This window comes from Bipolaris maydis (genome assembly GCF_028858645.1).
Source record: "Bipolaris maydis strain C4 unplaced genomic scaffold PSV08scaffold_1, whole genome shotgun sequence".
Lineage (NCBI taxonomy): Eukaryota > Fungi > Ascomycota > Dothideomycetes > Pleosporales > Pleosporaceae > Bipolaris > Bipolaris maydis.
Genome location: NW_027093857.1, coordinates 1,974,070 through 2,001,683, shown reverse-complemented (window position 1 = coordinate 2,001,683; position 27,614 = coordinate 1,974,070). Strand labels below are relative to the sequence as shown.

Genomic DNA, 27,614 nt, shown 5'->3' with positions numbered 1-27,614 from the left:
AAGCGCCCTAAACCGGATGGGCCCAGGAAAGCGTGGCGAAGCTCGTTTGAGGGTCCTTGTTGGCAAGTACTGCGGCCACGCTACTATTACTAGTCATTAGTTGAACCATTCAGTACGTCATTCCTGAAGTAACTTCCTCTTGTACGCGTTCCCTCCAAAAGCAACCTTCAGCCACTATTGGTAGAGCAAACAGCACCAACATGTCGCAACCCAGCCCCCGGTCAGCTCTGGCAAATGTTCCAAGAGTTGTATTACAGCCGACCTGGGACAACACTGTCGCGGCGTCGTACCTTGTAAAAGTAACTGATCATGTGCATGCACACATGTCTTATGGGCCAAGCTAACATGGCCACAGGGCACCATTTTCTTCATTGCGCATCCATTTCTTTACCCGCTACTACAAGCCCGCCTACTCCCAGCATTTCTCCTCAGTGTGTTTGTGCTTCTCAACCTTTTCTTCTGGACCTTGCTACCCCAAGTCCTCTTTCTCAAGCTGTTCCACCCTGCGGGCAGTGCCTGGGTCAACGCCGTGTTTCTCGTCCTCGGAGAGGGAGCAGCCATAGTTGCTCTACTATTTGAGTCTTTCTTGGTGGTATGTACTTGTGCCATATCCACCAACAAAGGCAAAGTGCTCATCTAGTGCAGGATGAATCTCAAGTCGATGTTTTCGACGCCGTCTTGGTGTACAAAGGCTATGAAGACCTGGTCCGCCAATCTCGACCCCTCTCCGAAGATGCTATGAACGATCCTGTCCGCCGACTCGGCAAGCCCACACGCCCCTCGGTCTATGCGCCCTTTTCGTTTCGTCAAATCGCCGAGTTCATCCTCCTACTGCCTATGAACTTGGTACCATACGTTGGCGTACCGATATTTTTGTTATTGACGGGCTATCGGGCGGGCCCGCTTCAGCACTGGAGATACTTCCAGCTTCTAGGCTACGACCGCAAGCAAAGGAATCTCGCCATCAAAAGTCGACGATGGCAATACACTTGGTACATGCCTCGCGTATAACAATAGGAATGTAACTGACCAACAACAGGTATGGGACAGCGTACTTGTTCCTGCAACTTGTGCCGCCATTCAGCATGTTCTTTCTTATGACAGCGCCGGCAAGTTCTGCTCTATGGGCGGCTGATCTGGAAAGACTGCGACGGGAGTGGGAGGCGGGGCCGGGTCATGCGCCACAATACACGGACGAACCGGATGCGACCATCTGATTGTAGGTGGTGTACTACTATATTACACAATCGTTTGCCCTTTTGTTGGGATTCAGGGCGAGAAGCTCGATGCAATATCAGTGCTTAGGATCATGTGAACACGCTAGGACGTTGTGGTGCGGCAATGCTCGATGTGACCGGAGCTTGACGCGTTGTGCAAGCTCTCTGCAGCCGTCATGGCGGGTTCATGGACGCAGTTGCAGCGAGGGAGAAGGCGCCTGGGCGACAGGCCAGTGCATGGCGACTCGAATAACATGTGAATGGACTGCAGTCGGCAGCACCCTTTCGCGGCACACTTGCTCAGGAGCGCGTTGTGTGTTGCCTGGAGGGTACTTGGATGCAAGATGCAGCTGACTCGAGCAGGGAACGTGACACGCTAGTTGTTTAGGCCATGGGCCGCATACGTCAATCAGAGGCCGCGCTTCGCCAGCCCCATGCATACGTCAATCGGAGACCGCGCTTCCCCAGCCCCATGCCTTCCCGCCCCATACTTAGCTTGCAGCCAGCTTAAGCTCCAAAGCTCCATCGCTCCATCCATCTCTCCCCCACGACCTTTCGAATCGTCCATCTCACACCCATTCTCCTTCTACATCCCATCTCACTCTTATTTCTCGCCCGTCATCATGAAGACGGCGATTCTTCTCGCAGCGGCCAGCTCGGCCTCTGCTGCTGTCTACAAGATGCCGCTCAAGAAGGTCTCGCTTTCTGAGCAGCTGGTAAGCATCCATCGCAGTCACATGCGCTGGCACTTTAGTCTGATGATCGCCAGGAACATGCCAACGTTCAGACCCAACTCGCTGGCTTGAAGCACAAGTACTCTCAGCAGCGCGTGGCAAACCTCAGGCCTCAGTCTCAGTTGGAGGCTGCCCTCACGGCGCCCCACATTACCGACGGATCGCACCCTGTGCCTGTCAGCAACTATTTGAACGCGCAGTGTATGTCGCATGAGCTTCGCAGTATCGTATGGTCAGCACTCACACGCCTCTAGACTTTTCCGAGATCTCACTCGGCACACCTCCTCAGTCGTTCAAGGTTATCCTTGACACGGGCAGCTCTAACCTCTGGGTTCCATCGACTCAGTGCACCTCGATCGCTTGCTTTCTTCACGACAAGTACGATTCGTCTAGCTCATCTACATACCAGAAGAACGGTTCGGACTTCGAGATTCGCTACGGATCGGGTTCTATGAAAGGATTCGTCTCCAACGATGTTTTGCAGATCGGCGACTTGAAGGTAAAGAACCAGGACTTTGCCGAAGCTACCTCTGAGCCTGGTCTCGCTTTTGCCTTTGGCAAGTTCGATGGCATCCTGGGTCTTGGCTACGACACCATCAGTGTCAATCACATAGTGCCACCCTTTTATAACATGATCAATCAAGGCCTTCTTGATGAACCTGTTTTTGCCTTCTACCTTGGCGACGTCGCCGACAAGCAGGGGTCCGAGGCCACCTTTGGCGGCATCGACGAGAGCCACTACACGGGCAAGTTGATCAAGCTTCCTTTGAGGCGCAAGGCCTACTGGGAGGTTGATCTCGATGCCATCACCTTCGGCAAAGAGACTGCTGAGACGGAAAACGTGGGTGTCATTCTGGACACTGGCACATCTCTGATTGCTCTCCCCTCGGCTATGGCTGAGCTTCTGTAAGAACTGATCCGTGATACATAGTGATGTGGGCGCTAACAATGTACAGCAACAAGGAGATTGGCGCTAAGAAGGGCTTCAACGGCCAGTACTCGGTCGAGTGCGACAAGCGCGACAGTCTGCCCGACCTTACTTTCACGCTTACTGGACACAACTTCACCATTAGCGCCTATGACTACATTCTTGAGATCTCGGGATCTTGCATCTCTGCTTTGATGGGTATGGACATTCCCGAGCCTGCCGGACCTCTTGCCATTCTCGGCGACGCTTTCCTCAGGAAGTGGTACTCTGTATACGACCTGGGCAACTCCGCTGTCGCTCTTGCAAAGTCCAAGTAAACATCTAGCCCTGGACAGGATGGCCAAGAGGCAAACGAAATGGCATGAGAAGCAATGTTGATCAAGTGATTGGAGTTTGGCTGAAATTGGGCTTTGTTTGAAAGGGTCTGGGAGGTATTTCTTTGGCTCGGCATGGCAATACGGTCTGTGTACGAATAATAACAAATGCGATAACAAGTCAAGTAACTCGGCGTTGATTGCAGCGTTATGTGTGTAGCAGCAGCAGTAGTAGTATGCGCCTTGAGAGTGACGGATGCCGTGATGAGCTAGCGTAATAACAGCCGGCCGTGAATGATTATGGACCGTCGACGCGGAGAAGTGGTGAAGCACGCGCTAGACGGACGGCTATCTAGTTGCCTTGGGTGTCCGGGGCTATTATCCCAAGTACATGATAGTGCAGAGTAGTACAGTACGCATGTGGCAGATACGGCTTGCTGCGGCGTAAATGTCCATCCCTATCGATAAGTACGGACCAATGACGTCTGCAGGCTGGCCCATGGTGACAACCGGAGGCTGGCAACCTAGCATGCAACCCCGAAGAGCGTGGGTTGATAACGACGAGGTCGCTGTCCGAGTACATATGCGAGTATGACGCGGTCTGCACATGACAAGTGAAGCCAAGTGGCCTGGTGCTGGTGCCTGGGAGTGTGTCTGGCAGTCTTATCATGTCACGCTAACAGGCGCCCTGCGGGAGTCTCGTGGCTGATGAGCGTGCATGGCTCACCGTGTACCTGTCCAAGTCATTCCTCCAACCTTTCCAATATGTGACATTCAACAAAGCACCCAACTGCCTTGCAGCCTCCGACTTCCTTTGCAGTAATAGTAATTTACACTACTCTTCCCACCTCGACCTGCCTTCTTCGGCCCGCCGTAGTACCACCGCTGACCAGCCTACCGACGCCGTCGACCCTCATCGTTTGTTGAGCGCAAGCACACCCACACCCAACACATCCTCCCAACATGGCTTCCCAGGACAGAGACAGAGATAGATCGACTCGGAGAATGAGCAGAAGACGGAGAGATTCAAGACGGGAGTCTCGCGGCATGTCACTCGATGTGCCGGAGCGCTTCAAGGATGGCGATGATGCTCAGGAAGATGTTACTGCGCCAAAGCGAAATAACACCATGTCGATGAACCAATCCCTATTCTCCATGATAGCTCGCGCGGGGCAGCAGTCGCAAACAGACCTCGGCACGATGCAGGAAGCTGACTCCGGTGATAGCGAAGATGAAGGTAAGCGGCAGGCATCGTATCATGGTCTGGACGGCGCTGCCAGATTAAGTCGTTTAAGCTCTGCAAACGACTTCCACACCTCGACAGAGGGGCCTCACGACAAGAACGTGGCAAAAGGAAAGCACAGGCGGACACTGTCCGAGAACAAGCTCTTACGCTCGCTCCCCAAGTTAAAGGTGTCGAGCCGGAAGGAAGGACGCTCAGAAGGCCCACGAGCCCATCCAATGTCTTCGTCGCAATTTCTGCCACCCAAACCGTCGCTCAATCAATCTTCAGCAACCTCGAAGAAATGGCAACCTAAAAGCAAGGGCAAGGACACGGAAAAGGAAAAAGTCGATATCACAATGGGTGGGGAAACACATGTTGAAATAGCATCCGATGCTGGCCAGAAGAGTAAAAATGGAACCATGGCCGGCTTGGATAAGAGCCAGCAACCTGTGACGCTTGCAAAAAGAATCCAGCAAATATTTGAATTTGAGCAGGTTGAGGAGGTCATCTCCGAATACCCATGCTGGTTACTTCAAAGTATCCTATTACAGGGCTACATGTACATCACCCAGAAGCACATATGCTTTTATGCATACCTACCCAAGAAGCATGTAAGCATACATTACCCGAATTTGCTGCAGTCTACTTATGTTCGATAGCATGATGTCACAAAAACGGGCTACCTCTTCAAGCGTGGCCGATCGAAGCTGAACAGATACTGGTTCGTCTTGCGTGGCGACGTACTCGCCTACTACACCAACCCAGCCGAACTTTACTTCCCAAGAAACCGCATCAATCTTCAGTATGCCCTGACTGCCGAAGTGCTTGAAAGCACCAAAAAAGGCGAAGAAGAGACTAGTTTTGCAATCACAACGGATGAAAGAAGATTTGTTTTCAAAGCAGACAGTGCTGCGAGTGCGAGGGAATGGACCAGATCGATTCAGAAGGTCATTTTTCGAACTCATAACGACGGAAACAGCGTGAAGATATCGCTCCCGATACAAAATGTTTTGGAGATTGAAGAGAGCTCGATACTGGACCTTGCAAATACCGTCAAGGTCCGTGTCATAGACAACGATGAGACGTTTGCTATAGACGAGGTATGTTTTATCCAAGGTCTATCTTAGAATTTCTAACAAAAGCAGTACTTCTTCTCGTTCTTCAACAACGGCCAAGATGCGCTTAATGTGCTCCGCATCATGATTAATGACAATGAGCATCACCAAGCTACCTCAGATGCTGGTGAACTCGAATCTCAACCCCCATTGCATCGTGGCTCCGTAACATTTCCAACAGATGCTAGTGAAATGCCGCAAATCCGCGAAAATGTGCGGGCTACTTTATCACCACTGCCCGTAACGCATGTCAGACGATCCAGCATAAGTGATGTGTCCGGTCGGTCTAGCAATGAAGTCAACAGAAAGAGCTGGGATGTGCGACGAAGCGAGGATGTCACCCACGCACTTCGTCGTTCAAGCTATGAGACACGTCAATCTCCTCATGAGCCACAACAAAGCTTCGGTGGGGACCAGCATAGCACGCAACACAAGCATCATTCGGAAGACGATTCACCTCAGTCCCCCAGAGCAGCAGACTCCGAGTCGGCTACGCTCTCGTTCGAACCAGGCACCGAATCTTCCGCCGCAATCCAATCGATCGATGAAAGCAATGCTTCCGCATCTCAAATACTCGACCGCTCCGATCTTTTCCGTGGACCCACAAACCTACCCGTTGACAATGCACCGCTGAGCAAACTTGATCTCCAACATAGGGACTCACAGGAAACAACACGTTCAGCTCAAGCGAAGACTACAAATATCGCAAAACGTTCCAAACAGTCTGCACCCGTAACCGGTACGCCAGACTTTGAAGATGACACGGACGCTAGCCAAGCAAATCCTCGCATGTCAGGATCATCTTCAGCATTGCAGGACATCGCCTCCTACCCACTCCAGAAAGCGTCGGGATTAGCTGGATTCTTGAGGACTCGATCGAAGAAGATGGGTAATCTGTTAGCAAGCGAGTCGATGGGCTACTATGAAAAAGTATCGGGCATGCTTGCGGGTGGACGAAAGCACTACAACACCGCAGAAGGTTTGGAGACTGGGGATCAAATTCATGGATTCGAGGACGATGAGGACGCAGCCAAGGCTGTAGAGAATTTCCGCGACCATTTCGCCTTTCCCGAAACCGAAATCTTGCAATCTTCATTCTTCGCATCCTTGCAGCGAGTGTTGCCAAACTATGGCAAAATCTACATCAGCGGGAGATATTTTTGTTTCCGCAGTTTGATGCCAACGTCAAAGACCAAGGTCATACTCCCTATGCGAGACATCGAAAACGTCAACAAAGAAAAAGGATTCCGAATCGGTTATCACGGTCTCGCTGTTGTCATCAAAGGTCACGAAGAGCTCTTTTTCGAATTCTCAAAGGCCGAGTATCGGGACGAGTGTGCTATCACAGTGCTTCGTATATTGGAGAATACTAAGTACCTCGAGGATGAGGATTCGTCTTCTTCGGGCGTGGATAGTGGAGACGAGGCGGCCAAAGCAGAACATGACTTGCTCCAGCAGGCACGCGAGCACACGGATACTGGCAAGCAAGCTGATGTATCGGAGATCGTCCGTGCTGCGGACCACGACCGAATACCCCTCATATTCGACGACCCACTCGCTTCGTTTGTGGACTTCAAACCTTCAGAGCCGTTGAACATTGTTTGCCTTACCATTGGATCCCGAGGAGATGTGCAGCCGTACATAGCATTATGCAAAGAACTCCTGAAGGAGGGTCATAAGCCGCGCATTGCGACACACGCCGAGTTTGAGCCTTGGGTACGCAAACACGGCATCGACTTTGCCGTTGTTGATGGAAACCCAGCCGAGCTGATGCGCATCTGTGTCGAACATGGCATGTTTACGTATGGGTTCATGAAGGAGGCCAATTCCAAGTTCCGTGGATGGCTGGATGACGTCTGTAGTTCTTCGTGGAGGGCTTGCCAGGGTGCAGATGTACTCATTGAGAGTCCTAGCACCATGGCGGGAATTCACATAGCTGAAGCGTTGGAGATTCCTTACTTTCGGGCTTTCACGATGCCTTGGACACGCACTCGAGCCTATCCCCATGCCTTTTCTGTGCTGGAGAAGAAGATGGGTGGAGGATACAACAGTCTGACATATATCACCTTCGATACTATATTCTGGACTGCCATTTCGGGTCAGATCAACAAATGGCGTCGGCGAGAATTGGGTCTTCAAGGAACCACGCAGCATAAGATGCAGGCGAGTCTCCGACCATTCCTGTACAACTTCAGTCCCCATGTGGTCCCACCGCCCCTCGACTGGCCGGATTGGGTCCGTGTCACTGGTTATTGGTTTCTGGATGAGAGCGACTCATACGACCCTCCTGCCGAATTGTTGGCGTTCATGGAGAAGGCACGCGCAGACGGCAAGAAGCTGGTCTATGTTGGGTTTGGCTCCATTGTCATCGACGATCCCGCAGCGCTTACTAGGACCGTCGTAGACTCTGTATTGAAGGCAGACGTACGCTGCGTGCTATCCAAAGGCTGGTCTGATCGTTTGGAGACCAAAGATGCTTCAAAGCCGGAGATTCCGCTTCCACCCGAGATCTTTCAGATTCAGGCCGCACCGCACGACTGGTTGTTCAAACAGATGGACGCTGCAGTGCACCATGGTGGCTCCGGCACTACAGGAGCAAGCTTGCGAGCTGGAATTCCTACAATCATTAAGCCTTTCTTTGGCGATCAATTTTTCTTTGCGCAGCGCGTGGAAGACATGGGTGTTGGAGTATGGCTGAAGAAGGTCAATACGAGTGTTTTCAGTCGTGCGCTATGGGAAGTCACCAACAGCCAGCGCATGATCATGAAGGCAAAAGTACTCGGACAGAAGATTAGAAAGGTGAGCATAGGCAAAAGCGAGAGGTTGCAGGTACCATGGCTAACCCGTCGTAGGACAATGGCACACTGGTTGCGATCCAGACCATATACCGAGAACTAGATCGTGCTCGCACGCTCATCAAGAAGCAGACGAAACAGGACGACGACAACAGTGAGGAGTTTGAAGAGGACTGGACAATCATTGAAGAAGGTGAGGAGATGGATGGAGCTCATCCCTTTGCGATGCAGCAGCCATTGGCGGGGATCAACCAGGACGCATCTCAGATGGGTGCTGGCTCTTTGGTTCTGGGCAGCATGGTGCTGAAGGGCGCAGCTGCGCAGAAGCAGGCACCACCAGAAGTTGCGCGTCGGGATTGAGTCTTGTCGGACTCTGGATGAGGACGCTGGTAGGCGTTGGGAGGGCATGGGCCCTGGATGGATGTAGTAGTAGTAATAATGTAGGAGTGAGGGTTAGGGTACTACTATATTATATGAGTGCGGCCCATCTGGAGTGTCTCGCAACATGCCTGGTATTGCATTTACTAAATGAGCCTTGTCTCTTCAAGCCAAACCAAAGGCAAGCTCTGTTGGCTGCCACATGATATGGATGCAGTGGCTGTGTCTTGTTCGCACAGCACCGTGGTCGCGAGGGATGATCGGCGGGTCTTGGCAATGTCGCTGTCTTCGTAGTCACTACTGTGTAAGAACGTGGGCTTCCACGCGGCCGTGTAGGCAACAGCTCTGTCGACGATGCATTGGTGTGTTCTTCTCTGCCTCATTTGCTCACCATGCCCGAATTGGAGCATTGCTGTAGTCGGACAGCGGGGCATGTGGCCGACGGGCAGGGAGCCCCGAGGGCTGTCCTTTGTCCGTTGGGTTTGATGTTTGAGCGGACGTGCGAGCAAGGTGCACGCTAGCCCTGTGGCTGCAAAGGTATAAAGCTGCCCCTCGCTCCAAATTATTTGGGGGGGAAATCGGAAATCGGCCAGCCGCGACGCCATACGTCAATCCCCGGTCGCACACCCAACACGCCCACTTTCGCACCCAGCCCATTCCCGTATCGCGCTGCACACTGGCCAGAATCCTCGACTCGCTCCATTACGCAATCGAGCGCCTTTCCCCATCCAACACGTTGCTCGCATCCCCAACACCCTTGCGACGACGCGCGAGCGGCCTTCCGACTGCTCTGCCGCGTCGGTACCGGATGCGCCAACTAGAAGAACGACGCGACCGCCACCACTATCACGTCGTCAGTCGCATGGGCTGCCCCGGCTCGGCATGAAGATCCTTTCGCCCCGGGATTTGAACTATCCCATCACCGTCATCGACCTGTTGAAGAAGCGCGACGCCGAGGTGCCACGGTCCGAGAAGCTCTTCACCTACAGCTATGAGAGCCGCGTCGTCGAGGGCGACAAGTGGGGAGGGGAGCGGACGGTGATGAAGAAGTTTAGGCAAACCTTTGATGCGAGCACCGAAGGAAAGATCACGCGATGGTTCGTCAAGCCAGGCACTGTAATCGACCGATCTGGGTGAGTCTGCTTTGTTGTCGCAAGACAAGCCCTGGAGGCTAAACGTGCCCCTAGGATCCCATTGCTCGAGATCGAAGAGCCATGCACACATGAGACCCAGTTTGGCGGCCTCTGCGTCGATTGCGGCAGAGACATGACCCAGGTCGACTATCTGACCAAAGAGCGTGACGTCGACCGCGCAACCGTTAACATGGCCCATGACAACACCGCGCTCCTCGTCAGCCACAAGGAAGCCGTAGCCGCTGAGGAGGATGCCAAAAGGCGCCTCCTGAATGCGCGAAAGCTGACCCTCATTGTAGATCTCGACCAGACCGTCATCCACACCACCTGCGAACGAACAATTGCCGAGTGGCAGGCGGACCCTGAGAACCCAAACCACGACGCTGTCAAGGATGTGCAGGGCTTTCAACTCGCCGATGATAATGTATCCAACGTGGCTGCAAATTGGTACTACGTCAAGATGCGTCCAGGACTCAAGGACTTCTTCGATCGGGTTTCTAAACTCTACGAAATGCATGTTTACACCATGGCTACCCGAGCATATGCGCAAGCAGTTGCGAAAATCATTGATCCCGAGCGCAAATACTTTGGTGACCGCATCCTCAGCCGCGACGAAAACTACACAGACAAGCTGAAGAGCCTAACCCGACTCTTCTACCAGAACACGGCCATGTGTGTCATCATTGATGATAGAGCAGACGTCTGGCAATACAGTCCCCATCTTGTCCGTGTACCTGTCTTCAACTTCTTCCCTGGTGCTGGAGACATCAACGCAAGCTTTCTGCCTAAACAACAAGAACTGGTGTCGTTTACCAAGGATAAGTTGTCTTCAACGCCGAAGAAATCAGCAGCCGATGCCGAGACCAACAAAGCTATTGCGGTTGTAGGCAAACCTAGCGAAGGCGGTTCAGCTGGAGCTGCAAATGGCGATCTGAATGAACTAGGGCAGCAACTTATAACTCTCGCGGCAACGGAAGACTTGGAAGTGCAAGCCAAAGAACAGGAGAAGGTCATCATTGCACAACAGACTGAACGGCCACTATTGCAGCAGCAACTTATGCAAGATAAAGAGGATGACGAGGCGGAAGATGCAGACGGCCCCCTTGAAGTAGAAAACGGTAATATGCAACATGTGGAACACCACAAAGTCCGACACAGCATCCTCAACGACAACGACAGGGGCCTGGATATCATTGAGAAGAATCTGATTCGCGTGCACCAGACGTTTTACGACGAGTACAGGAAGGCTAAGAAGGTGCCTGCGGGCGGTCGTGTTGCAGAGCTGAAAGGCGAAAAGAGTCCCAAGAAACGAGCCGTGGACGATGTCATCCCTGATGTTGCAGAGATCATGCCACGCATCAAGAGTGAGGTGCTCGATGGGGCTGTGGTTGTGTTTTCGGGTATCATACCTCTTGGCGTGGACGTGTTGTCGTAAGTTTGTTCAGAAGCTGGCAGTAGCGCGCAACTAACAATGACCTAGATCAGACTTTGCACTGTGGATCTCGAGCTTCGGTGCAGAGGTTACTACCAGTGTCAATCGGCGGACAACCCATGTCATTGCCAACCCTGATCGAAAAACTACCAAAGTCAAGCGAGCTGCTCGTTATCCTCACATCAAGATTGTAAACCCTGAATGGATGTTTCAGTGTTGCACCAGGTGGGAGCATGTGGATGAGATGCCCTACCTGATCGAAATCGATGCTGCCGACCGTGGTGGATCGCCAGTTCCGGATCTCGAGGACGAGAGCATTAATGGAACTGGTGACGAAGAGGCGGACGAGGCATCTCACTCACCGATAGTAGAGATGTCCGATGAGGCATGGGCTGCGCTGGATGATGAATTGGCAGAGTTCATGGATGAGACAGACACGGATGGCGGCAGTGAATCGGACACGGATAGTGTTCGGTCAGAGAACAGCACAATATCGGATGCAAAGCAGACCAAAAAGAAGCGAAAGCGCACCGACTCAACAGAGGCAAGCGAGCCGGAGGAGAGCGATGCTAGTGTTACTAGTACATCTCGACTGCAACGGCGGAAGAAACGGACCATGGAGCGCGTGACGTCCATGACCAACGTTGTTAGTGCGGAGAAGTCGTCTGGTCTACCCAGTCCTGAAACTACCGGGCCGGAAGAAGAGCAAGGCGAAGACGAGGACAAGATGGCTGAAGCGAATGGAGTTGCGCCAGACCTGGATGAGGATTATGACGATGGGCTTGAAGCAGAGCTATTGGCAGGCTTTGGTGATAGTGACGGAGAAGAATGAGGGAGACGTGTATATTGAAAGCGAAAGTGAAAGCGAAGAGATCTCTTGGGGGCTTTGTCCCGTCCATGGTCTCACCTGCATAGCGAGGTGTCTGGCATCTGGCGTTGAACATCTTGGGCATTTTCTTGGGGATACCTTACAATTGAACGTATGATTTTTTTGAGCTTGGCAGAGGACAGTCTGGCTGTATCGACCACGGGTGTGTGTACTTGTTCAAACGGGTACAAGATGGTGCTTGTGTGTAAGACTCGGATGTGTTGAAGGCGGACGTGCTCCGCCTGATGGAGCAGTCCAAGTACGGCATCCAATGGTAGCCAGGCAGGCCACTCCACTTACCCCAGCATGTCGGCTACTGTGTACTTACTTACTCTATGCTAGCGCCCTTTTGTTCTGCCCGTGTGGACCCTGGTTCTCCCTCGGCCCAGCCAGCGGTGGGGGGCGCTCGTCATGGCGGGACAGGTGAAGTGAGGCTGAGGGTTGGTTGCTTTGGCGGGCGCAGGCAAGCCGTGGAGAAGCCCCAGAAGCCCCCGCCCCCTACTCTGCTCTTGCCTGTCCACTTCAGCCTCATCAGCAACCCGCCGTGTGCAGCGCCGGGTAGCAGGCAGCAGGCAGCAGCGCTGACAAACATAACTCCAGCACACATTCTTCGCCCATCACAAGACGCCCACAGCAATCACCCGCACCACCAAAACCATCACACTCGGCCTCTTGCTCCCGGCCGAGATTAAATTCTCCGGCAGGCGAGCGGCTCTTGTCGCACAGCACACAAGATGGCGTCCCGGCTGGCTTTCATGGACTTGTCTGTCGACTTGAAGACGCTCGTCATTCAGCACGCAAGTATCGCGTAGCCTTTGTGTGGCTGCTATAGCTGACCCTCATATCGTAGATCAATCGCCCGACCGACCTCAAGAATCTATGTCTCACATGCAAGCAGTTGCATGAGATTGCTGCCCGCCAGCTCTACTACGAAGTCACTCTCGACGTCGGCTCGCCCAACGATACGCGCCTCGCAGCCTTCCTCAACCCTAGGAACATCGGCCTACAACATGTGCGCAAGCTTGACCTCTACCTTGCCGATGTGCTAGACAAATGCAACCAACAACAGCAAGCCAACTTTGCCATTCGCATGATTTTGGAACTGCTGCCAGAGAATCAGTTGGACAAGTTCTCCTGGCATCCCTGGTCACCCTTTTCTGGCGACAACCTGGTCTTGCTGTATCGAAAGCAGAAGCGCATGAAGTGGCTCGAGGGCATTTCTCTGGACCGCAATGTCTTGGAGGAGCTGCAAAAATTGCCCAATATTGACAGGTGCTTTGACAACGTGCGCAAAATTGGCCTTTACCCCGACTCACGAGAGGTTCTGGAATTTTGTCACTTTCTACTCAAGAATACGGCCAAACGCACACTTGACAAGATCACGTTACATGCCAGCTTTGATGAGCTGGATTCGTCCATTAACACGCGCGAGTTGAACGACACCGTCAATGAGCCTGGTCTAATCACCTCAACCATGTTCAGCCACATGCAGCCTTTCGCAAAGTGCAGACCCATGGCACTCAAAGAGATTACGTTACAAAAGCTACATCTGCGGTACGCGGCAGGGACATACTGCAAACTAATCGACTTCCAAACGATTAAAAGCATCCGTGTGTTTGGCTGCTCGGGCGCCGACGCCCTGTTGGCCGAACTGAGCAAAAGCACGAAGCTTCCCGACAAACTCGAGACACTGGAACTCAAGCACGACGACAACACGGAAAATGATGGGTTGGGTGCCATTGACGGGTTTCTTTGCCTAGTATCTGGGATCAAGACGTTGACACTGGACCTCACGTACGTCAAGGCGCTGCCAGCTGCTGCGGGCATTGTGCGCCATGGCAAGACGTTGAAGAGCCTGAACGTGCATGGTAGCACGGGCCCCGAGAGCTGTGACGAGGAGCTCGTGTACGACTATTCATCCTTCTCGCAGATATGCAAGGACTGCACTTTGCTAGAGCAGATTTCAGTAGCGTTCCCTGCCGTGAGCGTGGTTCGAAGCAAGAACGATAGCTTTGTCAACTTTGAAAACTGCCTGGGTGACCTTTGCCATCTGGCCACACTGAACATTACGACGTGGCCGACCAACAGTCCTTCGTCGAGCAAACTGCCGCGCAAGATCTATGAGCATCTCCTTGCCGGGCTGGCGCAGCAGGGGTTTGAGCGCAGTTCGGACCATGCCAAGGAGCAAGGGCGCTCGTCCAAACTCGGACTTATTGCTTTTGGCTCGTCAGACAAGGTCTACGACCGCGAGGATAGTCAGAACCAAATCAGTAAGTAGCCGGGCCGAGGCATACGGGACAGTTGCTAACGGCGTGCGTGTAGTCTTTGTCAAGGGGCGGCAGATTGATCCGCTGGGCAAGGAGACATCGACGGCTGTGCAGATTGGGTGGTGTCTGCGCAAGTATGTTGATGCTGGGGACAAATCGGACGTGCTTGATTTTTCGCTTACGCGAAGCACACGTCCGCCGACACGTAGCTCAGCGGACAGCGACGACAGCGACTGACAGACGCGAACAGGCGAGGAGCCGGAGTGGGATCTGGCCGGCATGGGTCTGGACGTGGTGGATGTGTGGTAGGAAGGGTCGGAGTGGGGACGGTGGAGGCAGGATGTCGTAGCAGTAGTAGTATGCACTTCTGGCCAAGCAGGGGATTGTATTGGCCATGACGTGCGTGGTGTCCGGACGCAATGGGACGAACATGTGTTCACACAATGCCGGAGGATTTTGCTGGCTTCGGATCGACGTCGCTTGGGGATGGTGCAGTGCAAGTGCATGTGCATGCACATGGATGGCCGCCCACGCCAGGCCTTCTCTCTCGCTCGCCCCTCTGGCTGCCTCGGCTGTCTCCGCGTGTGGTCGGACCGCGACGTCAATCTCACCTACGTGTGCAGTCGCAGGCCGGTCCAGTCTTGTTTCTGCTCTTCGCCGCCCGTCCGTGTCTGGCTGCGCAATGCGACGAGTCCACGAGGGCCACCGTAGTACAGCCTGCCCCAGCTCCTGCGCCTGCGTCTGCTCCGGCTCCTCGCTGCACCCCACAACGCCTCTGTCGCTGTCCCGAAGCTGACGCGACGTCGCCTCGCCTCCTTCCTGCGCGGCGGGAGATATTCGGAATCATGAAATCCCCAGACTCGCCCCAGTACCTGCCACCCCAGGACCCGCACTACACCTATTCCCCCGCCCACGCCCTCGATGTCACCCAGCCAGCACCGCCAGCCCAGCCGGTCCAGCCAGCGCCGTCTGTCCGTCTGCCCTACCCCCACGATGCCGCCTTTCCCAAGCTCGAGAACATCAACGAGGTGCTCCAGGCCCAGCAGGCCCAGCAGGCCCAGCAGGCCCTCCACGCAAACCATGTGCTGAATGCGCCTCAACCCCAGGCCCACGCCCCACAGTCCAAGCCAAACAGACTGCGCAAGGCCTGCGATTCTTGCAGCATCCGCAAGGTCAAGGTATGCCACGCCTCGCGCCCACGCGCCCCGTACCTGTACCTGTACGGGGTCCACACATCTTGTTGCTGACTCGCGCCCTCTGCTCCAGTGCGATGAATCAGGCCCGCCCTGTAGGGCCTGTGTAGCCCTTGAAATCCCATGCACATTCGATCGCCCCAGCCGACGACGCGGACCTCCCAATAGACATGCCGAAGCCATCAAGCGGCGGCGCGTTGCCGGCATTGACTCGGAAGGGTCAGCGCCCGAATCTCCCACCAGTGCCGCCCACGCCTTGGCCCAGCTCCAGTCCTCCCAGCTCCAACCCTCGCAGCCAGCCCAGCTCTCTGCCGAGGAGATATGCGCCCTCCCGACCCTCAACGCCCTCATTGACGACTTCTTTACCTATATACATCCACTATGTCCCTTTCCGCACGAGCCCTCGTTTCGTGAAGCATGGGGCCGCAGAGAGGACTTGACCAATCCCTCCTTCCTCGCCCTGCTGGCCTCCATGATCGCTACCTTGGTCGCCTCTTTTCCCCGGAAACCGCGCTTGCACCTCAACTCACAGACGCGCCACGAATACCCAAATCATCTTGCCCTGGTTGACAAGTGCCGAGACGTTTGCGCCCGCGCGCGGGGCCCTGGCTACCTCGATCGTCCTTCTCTGAGTGTGTACGATGCTTGTACAAGCTATTTCCTTGGCTTGACTGGAGCCTATGTCTTCCAATGGCGGCCGCTACGTCTGTACATGGCCGAATGCCTGACCATCATACGCGGCTTGGGCCTCCATAAACCCGAACTCCAGGGCTATACTTACCTCGGCGGTGTACCCAATGCCTGGGGCTCCAGTGGTCCCAACTACGATGGATCGAGGGAGGCCAAAGTCGACTACATCACAGAAGAGATCGGCCGTCGTGTTTTCTGGACTGTCTTTGTTGGTGTGCGGTGGGTCACGCCCTACCTCTAGCCTCAACAATTGCTAATTTCAATCAGGACCATACAGCAATTGGGCGCATCTTTTGGAGAGCTTGTGATTGCGCCTGCAACGCCCAGCGAGCCTCTACCTCCTCTACCGCGAGAAGTAGATGATGTGCACATCTTTCCCCATGAAATCCAGCCACAGCAAGACGGTGTCGTTTCAATGCTCACTGGCTTCAACATTAACGTGCGCATTTATCTTTCATATTCTTCACTCGCTACAGCCGAGATGGCTTTTGGTATTGATGAGATATTCGATTGGGACCGACAACAGCGTGTTTTGCAGCAAAGCTTGCAGCGTTGTAGGCAGACTTTGCAAAATATACCAGAGGTTCTGAAGGTTCGTCCCAAGATTGGAAAAGATAGCGAGGTTGAGCCACAGAAATCGTATCAACCGCCCGTAACCGAGTACGCAGGCATGCGAGATCCTGCAATAGATGATTACCAGAAGCCAGATGCTCCAGATTCACGACGCTATGAGATACAGAAAGCGAATATTTACGCTAGCCATTTGGCCACCCGCTCCCACTTGGTTGAGAAGTATTTTCTACAACTAGAAAAGTATCGAAGAACAAAAGCCCAAGCGAATCTGCAGAGCTCTACCAATGCGATTGCGGCAGGAATCGACAAGTTCGTATCTGACACAACAACTGACCCTGAAGCTCTCGAAAAGATAATGTCCGAAGAGCGCGAACAGGTGGTCAAAGACCTCTTGGTGGTACTAAGCAACATCGACATGGTTAACATGGAGCCTAATGGTGACTCTTTTGTAAGTCTACACATTTACTTGCAAGACTTAGGTCTCCTCCATGAAGCCGGATACTTAGTGATGTCCTCCCCCCTTGCGTTTTTTTTGTTTGCCTTGAACACTGTTATTCTATTCGTAAGCTTACGAGTCCTTCCAACACAGATACAAAAAATTCGATCCATTGCCAGTACGCTGCTGGACGTACCTAAAGAAAGAAAAGGTAGTGTAGCGCAGCAGCATCAAGATTACCTGTACAAATTCCTAGATATACTAAGCAAACTGGAGAGGGTAAGCCCAGAAGTCAGTGATCTCAATGGCAGCAGCTTTGACGAAGAAAGCGAGTTGCGGTTGTGGGCAGATTTGAGGGACCATCAATTGAGATTCCAAGAGCATGGGGGCGTTTATGGCTTTTGATTAAGCGACAGCTAGGTTGGATTCTGAGCTGAGTAAAGACCAATCTTGTTCAAGATATACATTACACGAAAGCCTGTCCCTCATGATGTTCCACCAGCCACATTTGAGGCAACGCCCGCAACCAGCCTTTCAACGAGGGCCTCATTCAACAAAGACATTGCTTTTCCCGTTCATCGTGAGCAAGTCATCGCTGTAAACTGGCTTTGAACGCAATCATGATGTTAGAGGTTTATATAGTATACTAGATAATATGGAATTTCTCTCAACGTAGAACCACCTTTCACGTGTAGGTTGGTTCGTATTGCAGGCCCCTTCTCTTAGTTCTAGTCATGTTGAGCGATGTTTGGAGAAGTCATGTTCCCACCTCTGCAAATTTCAAATATCTATACATACAATGCCGTTTCCAGTAGTGACCCAGTTTCCAAAGGTGCATGTGCCATGCCCAAGCTCCATCATCCGATTTTTGTCTTGCGCAATAGACAAACATTTGATCTGGATGCTCTCGCCACGTCTCATATGCTGTACTTCTAAGCCCCTCTTCGAAATGATTCGAGCACAAAAGCAACGAAAATCCGAAACTCTGTCCATCAGCCTATGGCACGACAACTACACCCAAGCTTCCAGCCTGTCCTACGATACTCCTCGCAATCCCTTCGAGACTCAACCCGCTTAATCGTGTCTCACTGTGCTTGATCTTGGCAATCTCATACACATGCTTTAGGCTGACGGTACCCACGGTACCCTTGACTGCATTTCCCGCCGTTGGACTACTCGTGGATGTTTTTCCCTTTTGTCCTTCGTGGTTGTTCATTGGCCCGGGAACGTTTCCTGCACCCCGTATCTTGTTCTTGGTTGGTAGTACACCCGCCGCACTTAGGAGGAGGGTCGCAGTGGGTGGTGTGCGAAGCTGAAAGTGGAATGAGCGATCGGGCCGGACTGTGATGCGCGCAGGTATAGGTGTGCCCGCTGTATAGTGTGCTGTTCTTGCATTGAACTCCTGAGATCAGACTGTCAACTGGATTCTCTTGCGACAATCGGTCGAGGTAAAGATCCTCGTGTGACATACTTTGCAAAAATCCATGCTCTTTACACCTTTACTTCCCAGCGCCGGTCCTACAGGTGGTGAGGGCGACGCTTGGCCTGCGCCTACAATCAATTTGACAATCTGATCTTTTGCTATTGCTTTTCGCGCCATGATGTGAGGATGTACAATGTGGTGGCGGTGGTGGGTGCGTTTGGGGAATTTGCGGAGAGGCTCGGAGGTGCCGGTCACAGGGTTTTCTGCCCCAGTTTCAATTCATTTTCTTTTCGCTCAATCAATCTATTTTGACCTTTTTTATTGGAATATCTTCATTTCACTGGATGATTGGACTGTTCACAATGGATAAATTGACTTTGCGTAGGATGATGTGGGTGCCTATTATTGCACGTGACAGCGTGAATACGCTAATTAGGGACGCGATGCTAGTCCGCCACCTTGGAGCACCTTGCAACACTTCCACACTATTCTTTCAAACTTCACCACGTCGTCCAAAACGCCCCATAAAGCCCTGCTGGGTTCTCCAGTGTTGTAATTCATCATGCATCGGCCGAAAACACTTGCAACCGGCGAGGCCACGCCTTTGAAGCCTGCAGCGCGTCTCTATGGTGGCACTCCGCAGTCGACTGAGCGTCTAATCAAGCCATTTCGATGTCCAGGCTCAGCAACAGTGTCGCGAGTGTCAGAAAAACCAGCGAGGAAGAGGCGGAAAGTCGATTACTCTGGCGCTGGTGGTGAGGATGGGGAAAGTGATAAACCATACTCCAACGAGGATCGATTAGCCCTCGCCACACGAGACGCGAACCGATTTCCAGTGTTCAAACCCAAAGACAAAGAGACTGCATTCAGGGCGAAATTTATTGTGCCTCTGGTCAATAAGGACACTGGAGCATACAACCCTAATCGGCCAGCGCCCCTACTGGGTATGCGAACTGGAACTGTCTTCGTTGCACGACCACTGCATGATCCCAGTGGAGAATTTGCAATTGTACTATACGACCCAACTGTTGATGACAAGACGGAGCCGAAACAAGAGCCTGAGCCCAAGGAAAGTCAGACCGAGAAGAAGGAGCTAGATGCCCCACTGGTTCATAAGAGTTTGGCGGAGATACTGGGTTTGAAGAAGAAGGTAGACAACGAGCGACCACGTGTACCAGTCGTGATAGATCCAAGGCTTGCCAAGGTTCTGCGACCCCATCAGGTTGAAGGAGTGAAGTTTCTGTACCGAGCCACAACTGGTATGATTGATCCAAAGGCGAACGGCTGTATCATGGCCGACGAGATGGGTCTCGGCAAGACATTGCAGTGTATCACGCTGATGTGGACGCTGTTGAAACAATCACCTGAAGCTGGTAAATCCACAATACAGAAATGTGTTATTGCATGTCCCTCAAGTTTAGTAAGAAACTGGGCAAACGAGCTGGTCAAATGGCTGGGGAAAGACGCTGTCACCCCTTTCGCTATCGACGGAAAAGCGTCGAAAGAAGAACTGATTCAACAAATACGACAATGGTCAATCGCATCTGGACGCGCAGTTGTTCGGCCTGTGTTGATTGTGTCTTATGAAACACTGCGACTTTACGTTGACGAGTTTGGACAAACACCAATTGGATTGATGCTTTGCGATGAAGGCCATCGACTAAAGAATGGAGACAGCTTGACTTTCACAGCCCTGAACAGCTTGAACGTACAGCGACGTGTCATTCTCTCCGGTACGCCCATCCAGAACGATCTTTCAGAGTATTTTGCACTGCTCAATTTCGCGAACCCTGGTTACCTTGGTACACGAATGGAATTCCGCAAGCAGTTTGAAATACCCATTTTGAAGGGTCGCGATGCCAATGGGACAGACGCGGACATACAGAAGGGCAACGAGCGGCTCACGGAGCTACTGGGCCTGGTCAACAAGTTCATCATCAGACGAACTAACGACATTCTCTCCAAATACTTACCGGTCAAATATGAGCACGTCGTGTTCTGCAATCTTGCACCATTTCAAAAGGACCTATACAACCATTTCATCAAGTCACCAGACGTTCAAAGCTTGTTACGCGGCAAAGGTTCGCAGCCTCTCAAGGTCATTGGCATGCTCAAGAAGCTGTGCAACCACCCTGACCTGCTCAATCTACCCGAAGACTTGCCAGGATGTGAAGACAAATTACCCGAAGATTTTGTGCAAAAGGACGCACGAGGTCGAGACCGGGAGGTTAAGGTGTGGTACTCTGGAAAGATGGCCGTCCTTGACCGTATGCTTGCGCGCATCCGCGCCGAAACAAACGACAAGATCGTTTTGATTTCCAACTACACTCAGACGCTCGACATTTTTGCCATGCTTTGCCGATCACGTGGATATGGCTGTTTCCGCCTAGATGGCACAATGAACGTTAGCAAACGACAAAAACTGGTTGACAAGTTCAATGACCCGGAAAGCCCTGAGTTTGTCTTCCTTCTTTCCTCCAAGGCTGGTGGATGTGGTCTCAATCTTATTGGCGCTAACCGACTTGTCCTTTTCGATCCGGACTGGAATCCAGCTGCCGATCAGCAAGCGCTTGCTCGTGTGTGGCGTGATGGCCAGAAAAAGGACTGCTTCGTGTACCGCTTCATCACCACCGGTACCATTGAAGAGAAGGTCTTCCAGCGACAATCTCACAAGCAGTCGCTCTCGTCTTGTGTTGTTGACTCTGCAGAGGATGTAGAGCGGCATTTCAGTCTTGACTCACTTCGTGAGCTTTTCCAATACCGTGACAATACGACTAGTGATACCCACGACACATTCAAATGCAAGCGATGCCGGAAAGAGGACGGCAAGCAAATCATCAAGGCTCCGGCTATGTTGTATGGTGATACGAGTACTTGGAATCATTTTGTTAATGATGGGGAGACGGGCGCACTTGGCAAGATCCAGGATTTGCTGCTTAGACAGGAGACGGCGAATGACTTGAAGGACGTCAGTGCTGTATTCCAGTATATAAGTCATTAAGAATCAGGGCTGGGGAGTTGTTTGGAACAGCAGGGGTCTTGCTATGGATCATTTGTATATGTTCTTGTGTTCATAGCGTTCATGAAGTATGACATCGCGAACAGCGTTTTGATGAGCGGGGCATGAAGAAAAGAGCGAATTCATCACTTGAAGAAGACGACCATAATGGTGTTTACAATGGCCAGCAATGCGCCTCTTGATAGCTTTCGTTGTTTGCATCTGTCTGGCGTCTAGCGTATCAGTCTAACTTTCTTAGCAAAGATAGCAAGCTGCACCTGGACCTGCCGGGATTGGGTATTGAAAAGAAGAATGGCGTTAGAGTACAGATCTTAGCAAGGAGCTCTACTTCAACCCCTTAAAAAATTGGGTTAGTAATACTCGTAATTCCACCAGAGGTGAATGCCTATAGGCGCGATAACAAGGTTAACAGTGGTTGTAATGAAGGCAACAGAACAGCAAACTGCAGTTGCGATGAGTAAAGATAGTAGTAGCATACTAGTAGTAGCGAACTACGGTTGCTATAAAGGTAGCAGAACAGCGAACTGTAGTTGCAACAAGGACGCTGGTCAGCAGCGCGCCGATGCCTAGAAATTCGCCATTTCGTCAATCTGTCTCTCCCATCTCATCACAAGCTGTCTTATTAAGAGCGTTTCTAGCATGCAGTCCAAATCCGGTCATGAGAACGCAAAACGCTCAACTGAACAGGCCCTTACTAGCGTGACTCGGCTTCCGCTGTTCTCCCGCCACTTGGTCCAAGCTTCAACATTTTGTAGAGAGCTTCCTGCTTCGTTCGCTGTTCATTCCCCCCTTACGAACAAGCACATATACGCCAATCACCCACCATGGATCCAAAACGCCGCAAGACCGGCGATCAAGATGTCAGTGCGCTTCGCCTCGCGTCGCGACAAAAGTACCTTGCCGAACGAGAGGCGCAACAGCTCGCCATCCTCCGTCACCAAGTCGCCGAAGAAGCAGAGGAGGAAGAGAGACTAGGATCCAGGCTATCAGAAAGGGAACGCAAAGAGTTTGCAAAGAATAGAGAGACTCTGAGGTTGGCCGAGGAAAGGAACAAAATTGACGAGCACCGCGATGGGTTCATGATCCCCGATGCCGACTTCTCGAACAAGGCCGAAGTGCTCAACCGTCGTGATGACGCGAGCCACTTCAAGTCGGAATACCAGCAGTGGGAGGAAGACCAGATGAACAAGATCAAAAGTCAGACCAAGAAAGCCGAGCGCGTACAGGAGGACGACTACGAATTCGTTTTCGATACTTCAAATCAGATTCAGTTCCAACAAGACATTTCGAGTCGCATCGATCCCGCTAAACAGGCTCTCCAAGCCCAACTCGACTCGGCGGAAAAGCGGGCCAAGACTATTGATGAGGTTCGCAAAAGTCTACCTGTTTTTAAGTACCGCGAGGAAATACTCGATGCCGTCTCCAAGTATCAAACACTTGTTGTAGTCGGTGACACTGGATCAGGAAAGACGACGCAAATTCCTCAATTCGCGGCCGAGGCTGGCTACACAAAGACTGGATCGATTGCAATCACGCAGCCCAGACGAGTAGCAGCTATGAGTGTGGCTAAGCGTGTTGCAGAAGAGTATGGATGCAAGCTAGGTCACGAAGTTGGCTACAGTGTCCGTTTTGATGACAAGACAAGCGACAAGACCATTGTCAAGTTCGCTACAGATGGTGTACTTCTACGCGAGGCTATGACCGATCCCTTATTGTCAAACTACTCTGTGGTGATGATCGACGAGGCACATGAGAGATCAATCGCCTCGGATCTCCTGCTCTGCCTGTGTCGTGAAGTTTGCCGTGCCAGGCCAGAGTTCAAGTTGCTGGTCCTTTCTGCCACGATCAACGCCTCCAAATTCTCAAAGTATTTCGACGATGCACCTACGTTTTATGTCGAAGGCAGGACCTTTCCGATTAATATTCTCTACACGAGCGCTCCAGAAGCCAACTACCTTAGCGCCGGTATCACGTCTGCTCTCCAAATTCACTTAGCTGCAGAGCTTCCGGGAGACATCCTCATGTTTCTTACCGGAGAGGAAGAGATCCAAGCTGCCGTGGAGAACATAGAAACAACCATGAAGAAGTTGGGCGGGCGGGCTAAAGAACTGATTGTTTGTCCGCTGTACAGTGCGCTTCCGCCAGATGCACAAGCTAAGGTCTTTGAGCCTACGCCACCCAATGCTAGAAAGCTGGTCATTTCTACCGACATCGCTGAGACATCGCTAACTATAGACGGCATTCGCCATGTCATTGACTCGGGCTATAGCAAGCAGAGTAATTACATATCGTCAAATGGCATCAGCTCGCTGATTGTTAGCCCCATTTCTCGTGCAAGTGCCAACCAGCGGGCTGGACGTGCTGGACGCACAAGCGAGGGATATTGCTACCGCCTATATACAAAACACGCCTTCTACAATGAGCTCAGTGAAACTACTGAGCCCGAGCTACTGCGTGCAAACCTTGACGGTGTCGTCTTGACACTAAAGGCTTTAGGTATTGACAATCTGCTTGAATTTGAGTTCCTGGATCCTCCATCAAGCACATCTCTTATCAAGTCTCTGGAAAATCTGTACGCACTGGGAGCTCTGGACTCTACGGGGAAATTGACTCGACTCGGCCGACGAATGGCAGAATTGCCACTTGACATCAAACTTTCCAAAGCTATACTTGCATCGGAGAAGTACGGCTGTCGCGAGGAGATATTGTCCATTGTCAGTGTGTTGGGAGAATCAGCCTCACTCTTCCTCCGGCCTAAAGACAAAAGAGTGGCGGCAGATGCTGCTCGAGCCCGCTTCAGTAGCAAAGAAGGCGGTGACTTCATGACGTTTCTCAATATATGGGACCAGTTCGAGGACAGTGGCTTTGACAGTCGGTGGGCGACTGAGAACTTTCTACAGTGGAGATGTCTCAATCGAGCTCGTGACGTGCGCGATCAGTTGACAAAGCTCTGCGATCGTGTCGAGGTACCATTTTCCAGCTGTGGTAGCACGAATCATGTTGCTATCCGTAAGTGCATAACATCGGCTTATTTCATCAACGCTGCCAGGCTAGCCCGCGACGGATTGAGTTATCGTGCGATTTCCAACAGTGGGATGACCATCTTCATACACCCATCGTCAAGTTTGATAGAGAACCGTCCAAAGTGGATCGTCTATTTCGAAATTGTAGAGTCATCCAAGACTTATGCACGAGCCGTTTTGCCTATCAGTCCAGAATGGCTAGTCGAGGTAGCGCCTCACATGCACACAGAGAGCTCCATTGGTAAGCTTGGCGACGACAAGAAGATGCCAAAGGAGAAATTGATGGTTCCGGCGACAGCACGACGATAAAGAACTAGAGTGCCCAAGTATGTGGCTTTTAGCTATGACATGTTCCGATCACTCTTTTATATATAATTGCGGAATACTAACTCTGCGTCCACACCCTTACATACCTCAAACAACGAGAACGGGCCCACCCCCCTAGCATCCAGGTGTGTTGCGGGAAAGAATTCGGCCTCTCTTCTGTTTCAAAAGCATTGGAATCAGGCGTTATGGTAATGGGAAGGACGAATGCTTGTTGATATGATACCCTTTGTGAATTGTTTTTTGGGGGTGGTGTTTGTTTCCTTGGGTACAGACTGGCGTATGCCTCCACGGAGTGATTCTGAAAAACAGACCGTTTCGACGACTGAGATTCAATACAATTAGGAGCAAATATGATTGATTGATTACTTCATTAATTGGTAACGTACTAGAATAAGCGAGTGGCACACCCTACTACACCTGCGCACCTCTCCTCTCCTACTATATAATGGCTCCACAACACGTTACTCAATTACAGTCAAGCCAAGCAGACGTTCAGCTTACTATCTCATCTATCTATACTAGCTAAATTTAAAGTAATTGCTCTGCTGCCAAAATCTATAACGTAGCTGAAGCAACACTCCGCCGCTGACGCGCTAGCATGCCTACCCAACGCGACTGCCAGTCCAACTCAAAGAAGCTCACTTAGCTGGAGGAGTATGTGACAGTCGATCATGTCATTAATCCAGATCAGCGCGGATTCACGCCTACCTACGCTATTAGTATACGTCGTCTACTCACCCTTAACAGCTATAAGAGCTACTACTCTCTGGAGTTCTAAGAGTTCTATAAGAAGAAGAATTTCTACACTCTATATGTACCGCCTTACTCGCCTTAACTACTCTAGTCTCTTAACGTTGGCTGCTTCTCGCCATTAAAGCTCACATATAGTTGTAAGGTAGAGAGCCACATCTGCTACTATATTAACTACACAGCTCAGCTCGAGTTTCTACTAGCGTTTAAGGCAGCGTACGATCAATCCTTTACGCTAGCTGGTATCTACTCTGCCTTCTATAGCGCAAGCCTAATGCCTCTCTAGCTAGACGTTGTCCTATCAAAGCTTAACTTAAAGCTGCGTACGCCTACTCCACTGGCTATTCTAGCAGAGGCGCTCTAGTAGGTTCGTACGCCTAATAACACACACTAGCTTGAATACAGACGGGCGAAGCCTAGGGCTTGTAAATGCCTAGGATGTCTATTCGTAGGGGGTGTCTCTAAAGTGAGGATCGTGTGGATACTCCTCTGCTGGTCAAGAAGCCTTGCTGTCCTGTTACGTGCCTACGTACGTGCCAACTACACTTTTCGTACATATCTCTCTTTTCTCGTTGTAGCCAGAGATTCATCTCTTAATCCCGTAAAAAAACGGTAAAAAAAACTTCGTAAGGGGAAAAACTTAGAAAATTTGAGCGCGTCGTAGAAAGTCACCTTCTCTCTACAAGGGGAGAGAGAACCGCAGCGGGACTGCATAGAGAATGTGCTTTGATAGCTGTTGGAAGAGCAATTACGGTGAAGGCGGATCAGCAACATATGATTACTTGAACAATATAATACAGGGTGCTGACGATTGCACCATGGTGCAGGCGAGCTAGTTGGTGTGGGGAGCATGGCGTTTATTCTTGTGGGGGTTTGGGTGGGTCTGGCAGTTGTGACAGGCGATTATCACCTTTGGGCGTAGAGTCGGCGTGAAAATGTGCGGAGCGAGGCGTGGAAGTGCCGTCATCCCAGAACTCGACGTCGCCCTCGGCACTTAGAGAGCCTTTCTTGATTAGGCTTCCCTTTTCACGCATGAGATCCTCGATGGTAAGGGACTTGTCTGAAAAAACCTGTATGCAATGAGCGTGTATCTGAGTGGAAAGCTCATGGTAAGGGTACCTTGAGATGATCGCTGATCAAGTGTCTGTTCTTACAGCCTGGACACTGGATCAAGACTGTTCCATGATGGTAGCCCTGCTTTGACAATCGGTGCGACGAGCGTGTCTTGCAGACATTACAGGTGAAGGTGAGCTCGTACGAGGGGACTTGGTCGCGTTCTAACCGGGAGTCTGGGGCAGTGGTAGATGTGGGACCGGCCGTATTTGACTCGAAGCGGACAGTAGAGGGCACTGGCGCTCGCAATAGCGCGAGCGCTGGGCGGAGGGCAGTGAATGTTTGCCGGGTGTCCAAAAAGCGTTTTGCGGGCGCTGGGATGCGAGCAGCAGAGACACCTGGTCTTGTCTGTGGTACGGCACTCCGGGCGAATGCGCGCAGTAAAGACGGCGAGGAGCGCATGGCGGCTGTCTGGGCGTGGAGTTGAAGACAGCGGGTCATGCCCGCGGGCAAAAGAATGATTAAGGTTGATCGACCGCCAAGCAATGACGATGACAGCCGCGGCCATTCAGCGGGGACTCTTACCTGACCTCATCCCTCATCCCTCACGCCCTTGCGCACCTCTCCGGCCATTCTCTTCCGGTTCATTGTTTCTTTGCAGCGCACGAGCATGTTGGTGCTCTGTTAAACATACGCGCCCTTGTTCCCCGACCTCTCCCGC

At 52.0% G+C, this 27,614-nt stretch overlaps 10 protein-coding genes across 10 annotated transcripts; 8 read left to right on the top strand and 2 right to left on the bottom strand.

The window, feature by feature from the left end:
* Positions 1 to 119: 119 nt before the first annotated feature.
* Positions 120 to 1,496, top strand: PSV08DRAFT_257595 (uncharacterized protein). Its single transcript, XM_014222941.1, has 4 exons — positions 120 to 299; positions 356 to 592; positions 646 to 992; positions 1,040 to 1,496. The coding sequence occupies exons 1-4, from the start codon at positions 201 to 203 to the stop codon at positions 1,215 to 1,217; spliced, it is 861 nt and encodes a 286-aa protein (XP_014078416.1). The 5' UTR covers positions 120 to 200; the 3' UTR covers positions 1,218 to 1,496.
* A 254-nt stretch (positions 1,497 to 1,750) lies between these two features.
* PSV08DRAFT_406605 (aspartic peptidase domain-containing protein) lies at positions 1,751 to 3,407 on the top strand. Its single transcript, XM_014222940.1, has 4 exons — positions 1,751 to 1,933; positions 1,987 to 2,152; positions 2,206 to 2,857; positions 2,908 to 3,407. Exons 1-4 carry the CDS (start codon positions 1,841 to 1,843, stop codon positions 3,194 to 3,196), a joined length of 1,200 nt encoding a protein of 399 aa, XP_014078415.1. The 5' UTR covers positions 1,751 to 1,840; the 3' UTR covers positions 3,197 to 3,407.
* A 553-nt stretch (positions 3,408 to 3,960) lies between these two features.
* PSV08DRAFT_2614 (glycosyltransferase) lies at positions 3,961 to 8,812 on the top strand. Its single transcript, XM_066092485.1, has 4 exons — positions 3,961 to 5,029; positions 5,078 to 5,518; positions 5,564 to 8,332; positions 8,386 to 8,812. The coding sequence occupies exons 1-4, from the start codon at positions 4,157 to 4,159 to the stop codon at positions 8,686 to 8,688; spliced, it is 4,386 nt and encodes a 1,461-aa protein (XP_065949985.1). The 5' UTR covers positions 3,961 to 4,156; the 3' UTR covers positions 8,689 to 8,812.
* Positions 8,813 to 9,588: 776 nt separating this feature from the next.
* PSV08DRAFT_213883 (uncharacterized protein) lies at positions 9,589 to 12,272 on the top strand (the record flags this gene model as incomplete). Its single annotated transcript, XM_014222938.1, has 3 exons — positions 9,589 to 9,839; positions 9,894 to 11,270; positions 11,320 to 12,272. 3 exons carry the CDS (start codon positions 9,589 to 9,591, stop codon positions 12,101 to 12,103), a joined length of 2,412 nt encoding a protein of 803 aa, XP_014078413.1. The 3' UTR covers positions 12,104 to 12,272.
* A 493-nt stretch (positions 12,273 to 12,765) lies between these two features.
* PSV08DRAFT_213881 (uncharacterized protein) lies at positions 12,766 to 14,874 on the top strand. The gene is made up of 3 exons (XM_014222937.2): positions 12,766 to 12,936; positions 12,990 to 14,409; positions 14,462 to 14,874. The coding sequence occupies exons 1-3, from the start codon at positions 12,874 to 12,876 to the stop codon at positions 14,641 to 14,643; spliced, it is 1,665 nt and encodes a 554-aa protein (XP_014078412.1). The 5' UTR covers positions 12,766 to 12,873; the 3' UTR covers positions 14,644 to 14,874.
* Positions 14,875 to 15,251: 377 nt separating this feature from the next.
* On the top strand, positions 15,252 to 17,961 carry PSV08DRAFT_213879 (uncharacterized protein; the record flags this gene model as incomplete). The annotated part of the gene is made up of 4 exons (XM_014222936.2): positions 15,252 to 15,584; positions 15,673 to 16,508; positions 16,557 to 17,310; positions 17,452 to 17,961. The coding sequence occupies 4 exons, from the start codon at positions 15,252 to 15,254 to the stop codon at positions 17,701 to 17,703; spliced, it is 2,175 nt and encodes a 724-aa protein (XP_014078411.1). The 3' UTR covers positions 17,704 to 17,961.
* Positions 17,962 to 18,133: 172 nt separating this feature from the next.
* PSV08DRAFT_257517 (mitochondrial 54S ribosomal protein uL11m) lies at positions 18,134 to 18,913 on the bottom strand. The gene is made up of 2 exons (XM_014222935.2): positions 18,770 to 18,913; positions 18,134 to 18,700 (listed from the first exon to the last, which is right to left on the bottom strand). The coding sequence occupies exons 1-2, from the start codon at positions 18,896 to 18,898 to the stop codon at positions 18,296 to 18,298; spliced, it is 534 nt and encodes a 177-aa protein (XP_014078410.1). The 5' UTR covers positions 18,899 to 18,913; the 3' UTR covers positions 18,134 to 18,295.
* Positions 18,914 to 19,283: 370 nt separating this feature from the next.
* PSV08DRAFT_398091 (P-loop containing nucleoside triphosphate hydrolase protein) lies at positions 19,284 to 21,874 on the top strand (the record flags this gene model as incomplete). The annotated part of the gene is made up of 1 exon (XM_066093552.1): positions 19,284 to 21,874. The coding sequence occupies one exon, from the start codon at positions 19,284 to 19,286 to the stop codon at positions 21,720 to 21,722; it is 2,439 nt and encodes an 812-aa protein (XP_065949984.1). The 3' UTR covers positions 21,723 to 21,874.
* A 690-nt stretch (positions 21,875 to 22,564) lies between these two features.
* PSV08DRAFT_398090 (P-loop containing nucleoside triphosphate hydrolase protein) lies at positions 22,565 to 25,319 on the top strand (the record flags this gene model as incomplete). The annotated part of the gene is made up of 2 exons (XM_066093551.1): positions 22,565 to 25,184; positions 25,267 to 25,319. The coding sequence occupies one exon, from the start codon at positions 22,565 to 22,567 to the stop codon at positions 25,070 to 25,072; it is 2,508 nt and encodes an 835-aa protein (XP_065949983.1). The 3' UTR covers positions 25,073 to 25,184; positions 25,267 to 25,319.
* Positions 25,320 to 26,635: 1,316 nt separating this feature from the next.
* Positions 26,636 to 27,367, bottom strand: PSV08DRAFT_2572 (DNL zinc finger-domain-containing protein). Its single transcript, XM_014222931.2, has 2 exons — positions 26,960 to 27,367; positions 26,636 to 26,910 (listed from the first exon to the last, which is right to left on the bottom strand). Exons 1-2 carry the CDS (start codon positions 27,353 to 27,355, stop codon positions 26,698 to 26,700), a joined length of 609 nt encoding a protein of 202 aa, XP_014078406.1. The 5' UTR covers positions 27,356 to 27,367; the 3' UTR covers positions 26,636 to 26,697.
* Between the last annotated feature and the right edge of the window lie 247 nt (positions 27,368 to 27,614).

What these genes read in the sequence shown, in the direction of transcription:
- PSV08DRAFT_2572 (XM_014222931.2), bottom strand. Translation starts at nt 27,355, where the DNA reads ATGCGCTCCTCGCCGTCTTTACTGCGCGCATTCGCCCGGAGTGCCGTA. An exon ending in TGATCAGCGATCATCTCAAG is followed by an intron (nt 26,911 to 26,959) that starts GTACCCTTACCA and finishes CATTGCATACAG; the next exon opens with GTTTTTTCAGACAAGTCCCT.
- PSV08DRAFT_257517 (XM_014222935.2), bottom strand. Translation starts at nt 18,898, where the DNA reads ATGGCGCGAAAAGCAATAGCAAAAGATCAGATTGTCAAATTGATTGTA. An exon ending in AGAGCATGGATTTTTGCAAA is followed by an intron (nt 18,701 to 18,769) that starts GTATGTCACACG and finishes GTCTGATCTCAG; the next exon opens with GAGTTCAATGCAAGAACAGC.
- PSV08DRAFT_257595 (XM_014222941.1), top strand. Translation starts at nt 201, where the DNA reads ATGTCGCAACCCAGCCCCCGGTCAGCTCTGGCAAATGTTCCAAGAGTT. An exon ending in CGGCGTCGTACCTTGTAAAA is followed by an intron (nt 300 to 355) that starts GTAACTGATCAT and finishes ACATGGCCACAG; the next exon opens with GGCACCATTTTCTTCATTGC. An exon ending in CGACGATGGCAATACACTTG is followed by an intron (nt 993 to 1,039) that starts GTACATGCCTCG and finishes GACCAACAACAG; the next exon opens with GTATGGGACAGCGTACTTGT.
- PSV08DRAFT_213881 (XM_014222937.2), top strand. Translation starts at nt 12,874, where the DNA reads ATGGCGTCCCGGCTGGCTTTCATGGACTTGTCTGTCGACTTGAAGACG. An exon ending in AGACGCTCGTCATTCAGCAC is followed by an intron (nt 12,937 to 12,989) that starts GCAAGTATCGCG and finishes CTCATATCGTAG; the next exon opens with ATCAATCGCCCGACCGACCT. An exon ending in GGATAGTCAGAACCAAATCA is followed by an intron (nt 14,410 to 14,461) that starts GTAAGTAGCCGG and finishes GCGTGCGTGTAG; the next exon opens with TCTTTGTCAAGGGGCGGCAG.
- PSV08DRAFT_406605 (XM_014222940.1), top strand. Translation starts at nt 1,841, where the DNA reads ATGAAGACGGCGATTCTTCTCGCAGCGGCCAGCTCGGCCTCTGCTGCT. An exon ending in TCTCGCTTTCTGAGCAGCTG is followed by an intron (nt 1,934 to 1,986) that starts GTAAGCATCCAT and finishes GATGATCGCCAG; the next exon opens with GAACATGCCAACGTTCAGAC. An exon ending in TCGGCTATGGCTGAGCTTCT is followed by an intron (nt 2,858 to 2,907) that starts GTAAGAACTGAT and finishes AACAATGTACAG; the next exon opens with CAACAAGGAGATTGGCGCTA.
- PSV08DRAFT_2614 (XM_066092485.1), top strand. Translation starts at nt 4,157, where the DNA reads ATGGCTTCCCAGGACAGAGACAGAGATAGATCGACTCGGAGAATGAGC. An exon ending in CATACCTACCCAAGAAGCAT is followed by an intron (nt 5,030 to 5,077) that starts GTAAGCATACAT and finishes TATGTTCGATAG; the next exon opens with CATGATGTCACAAAAACGGG. An exon ending in AGACGTTTGCTATAGACGAG is followed by an intron (nt 5,519 to 5,563) that starts GTATGTTTTATC and finishes TAACAAAAGCAG; the next exon opens with TACTTCTTCTCGTTCTTCAA.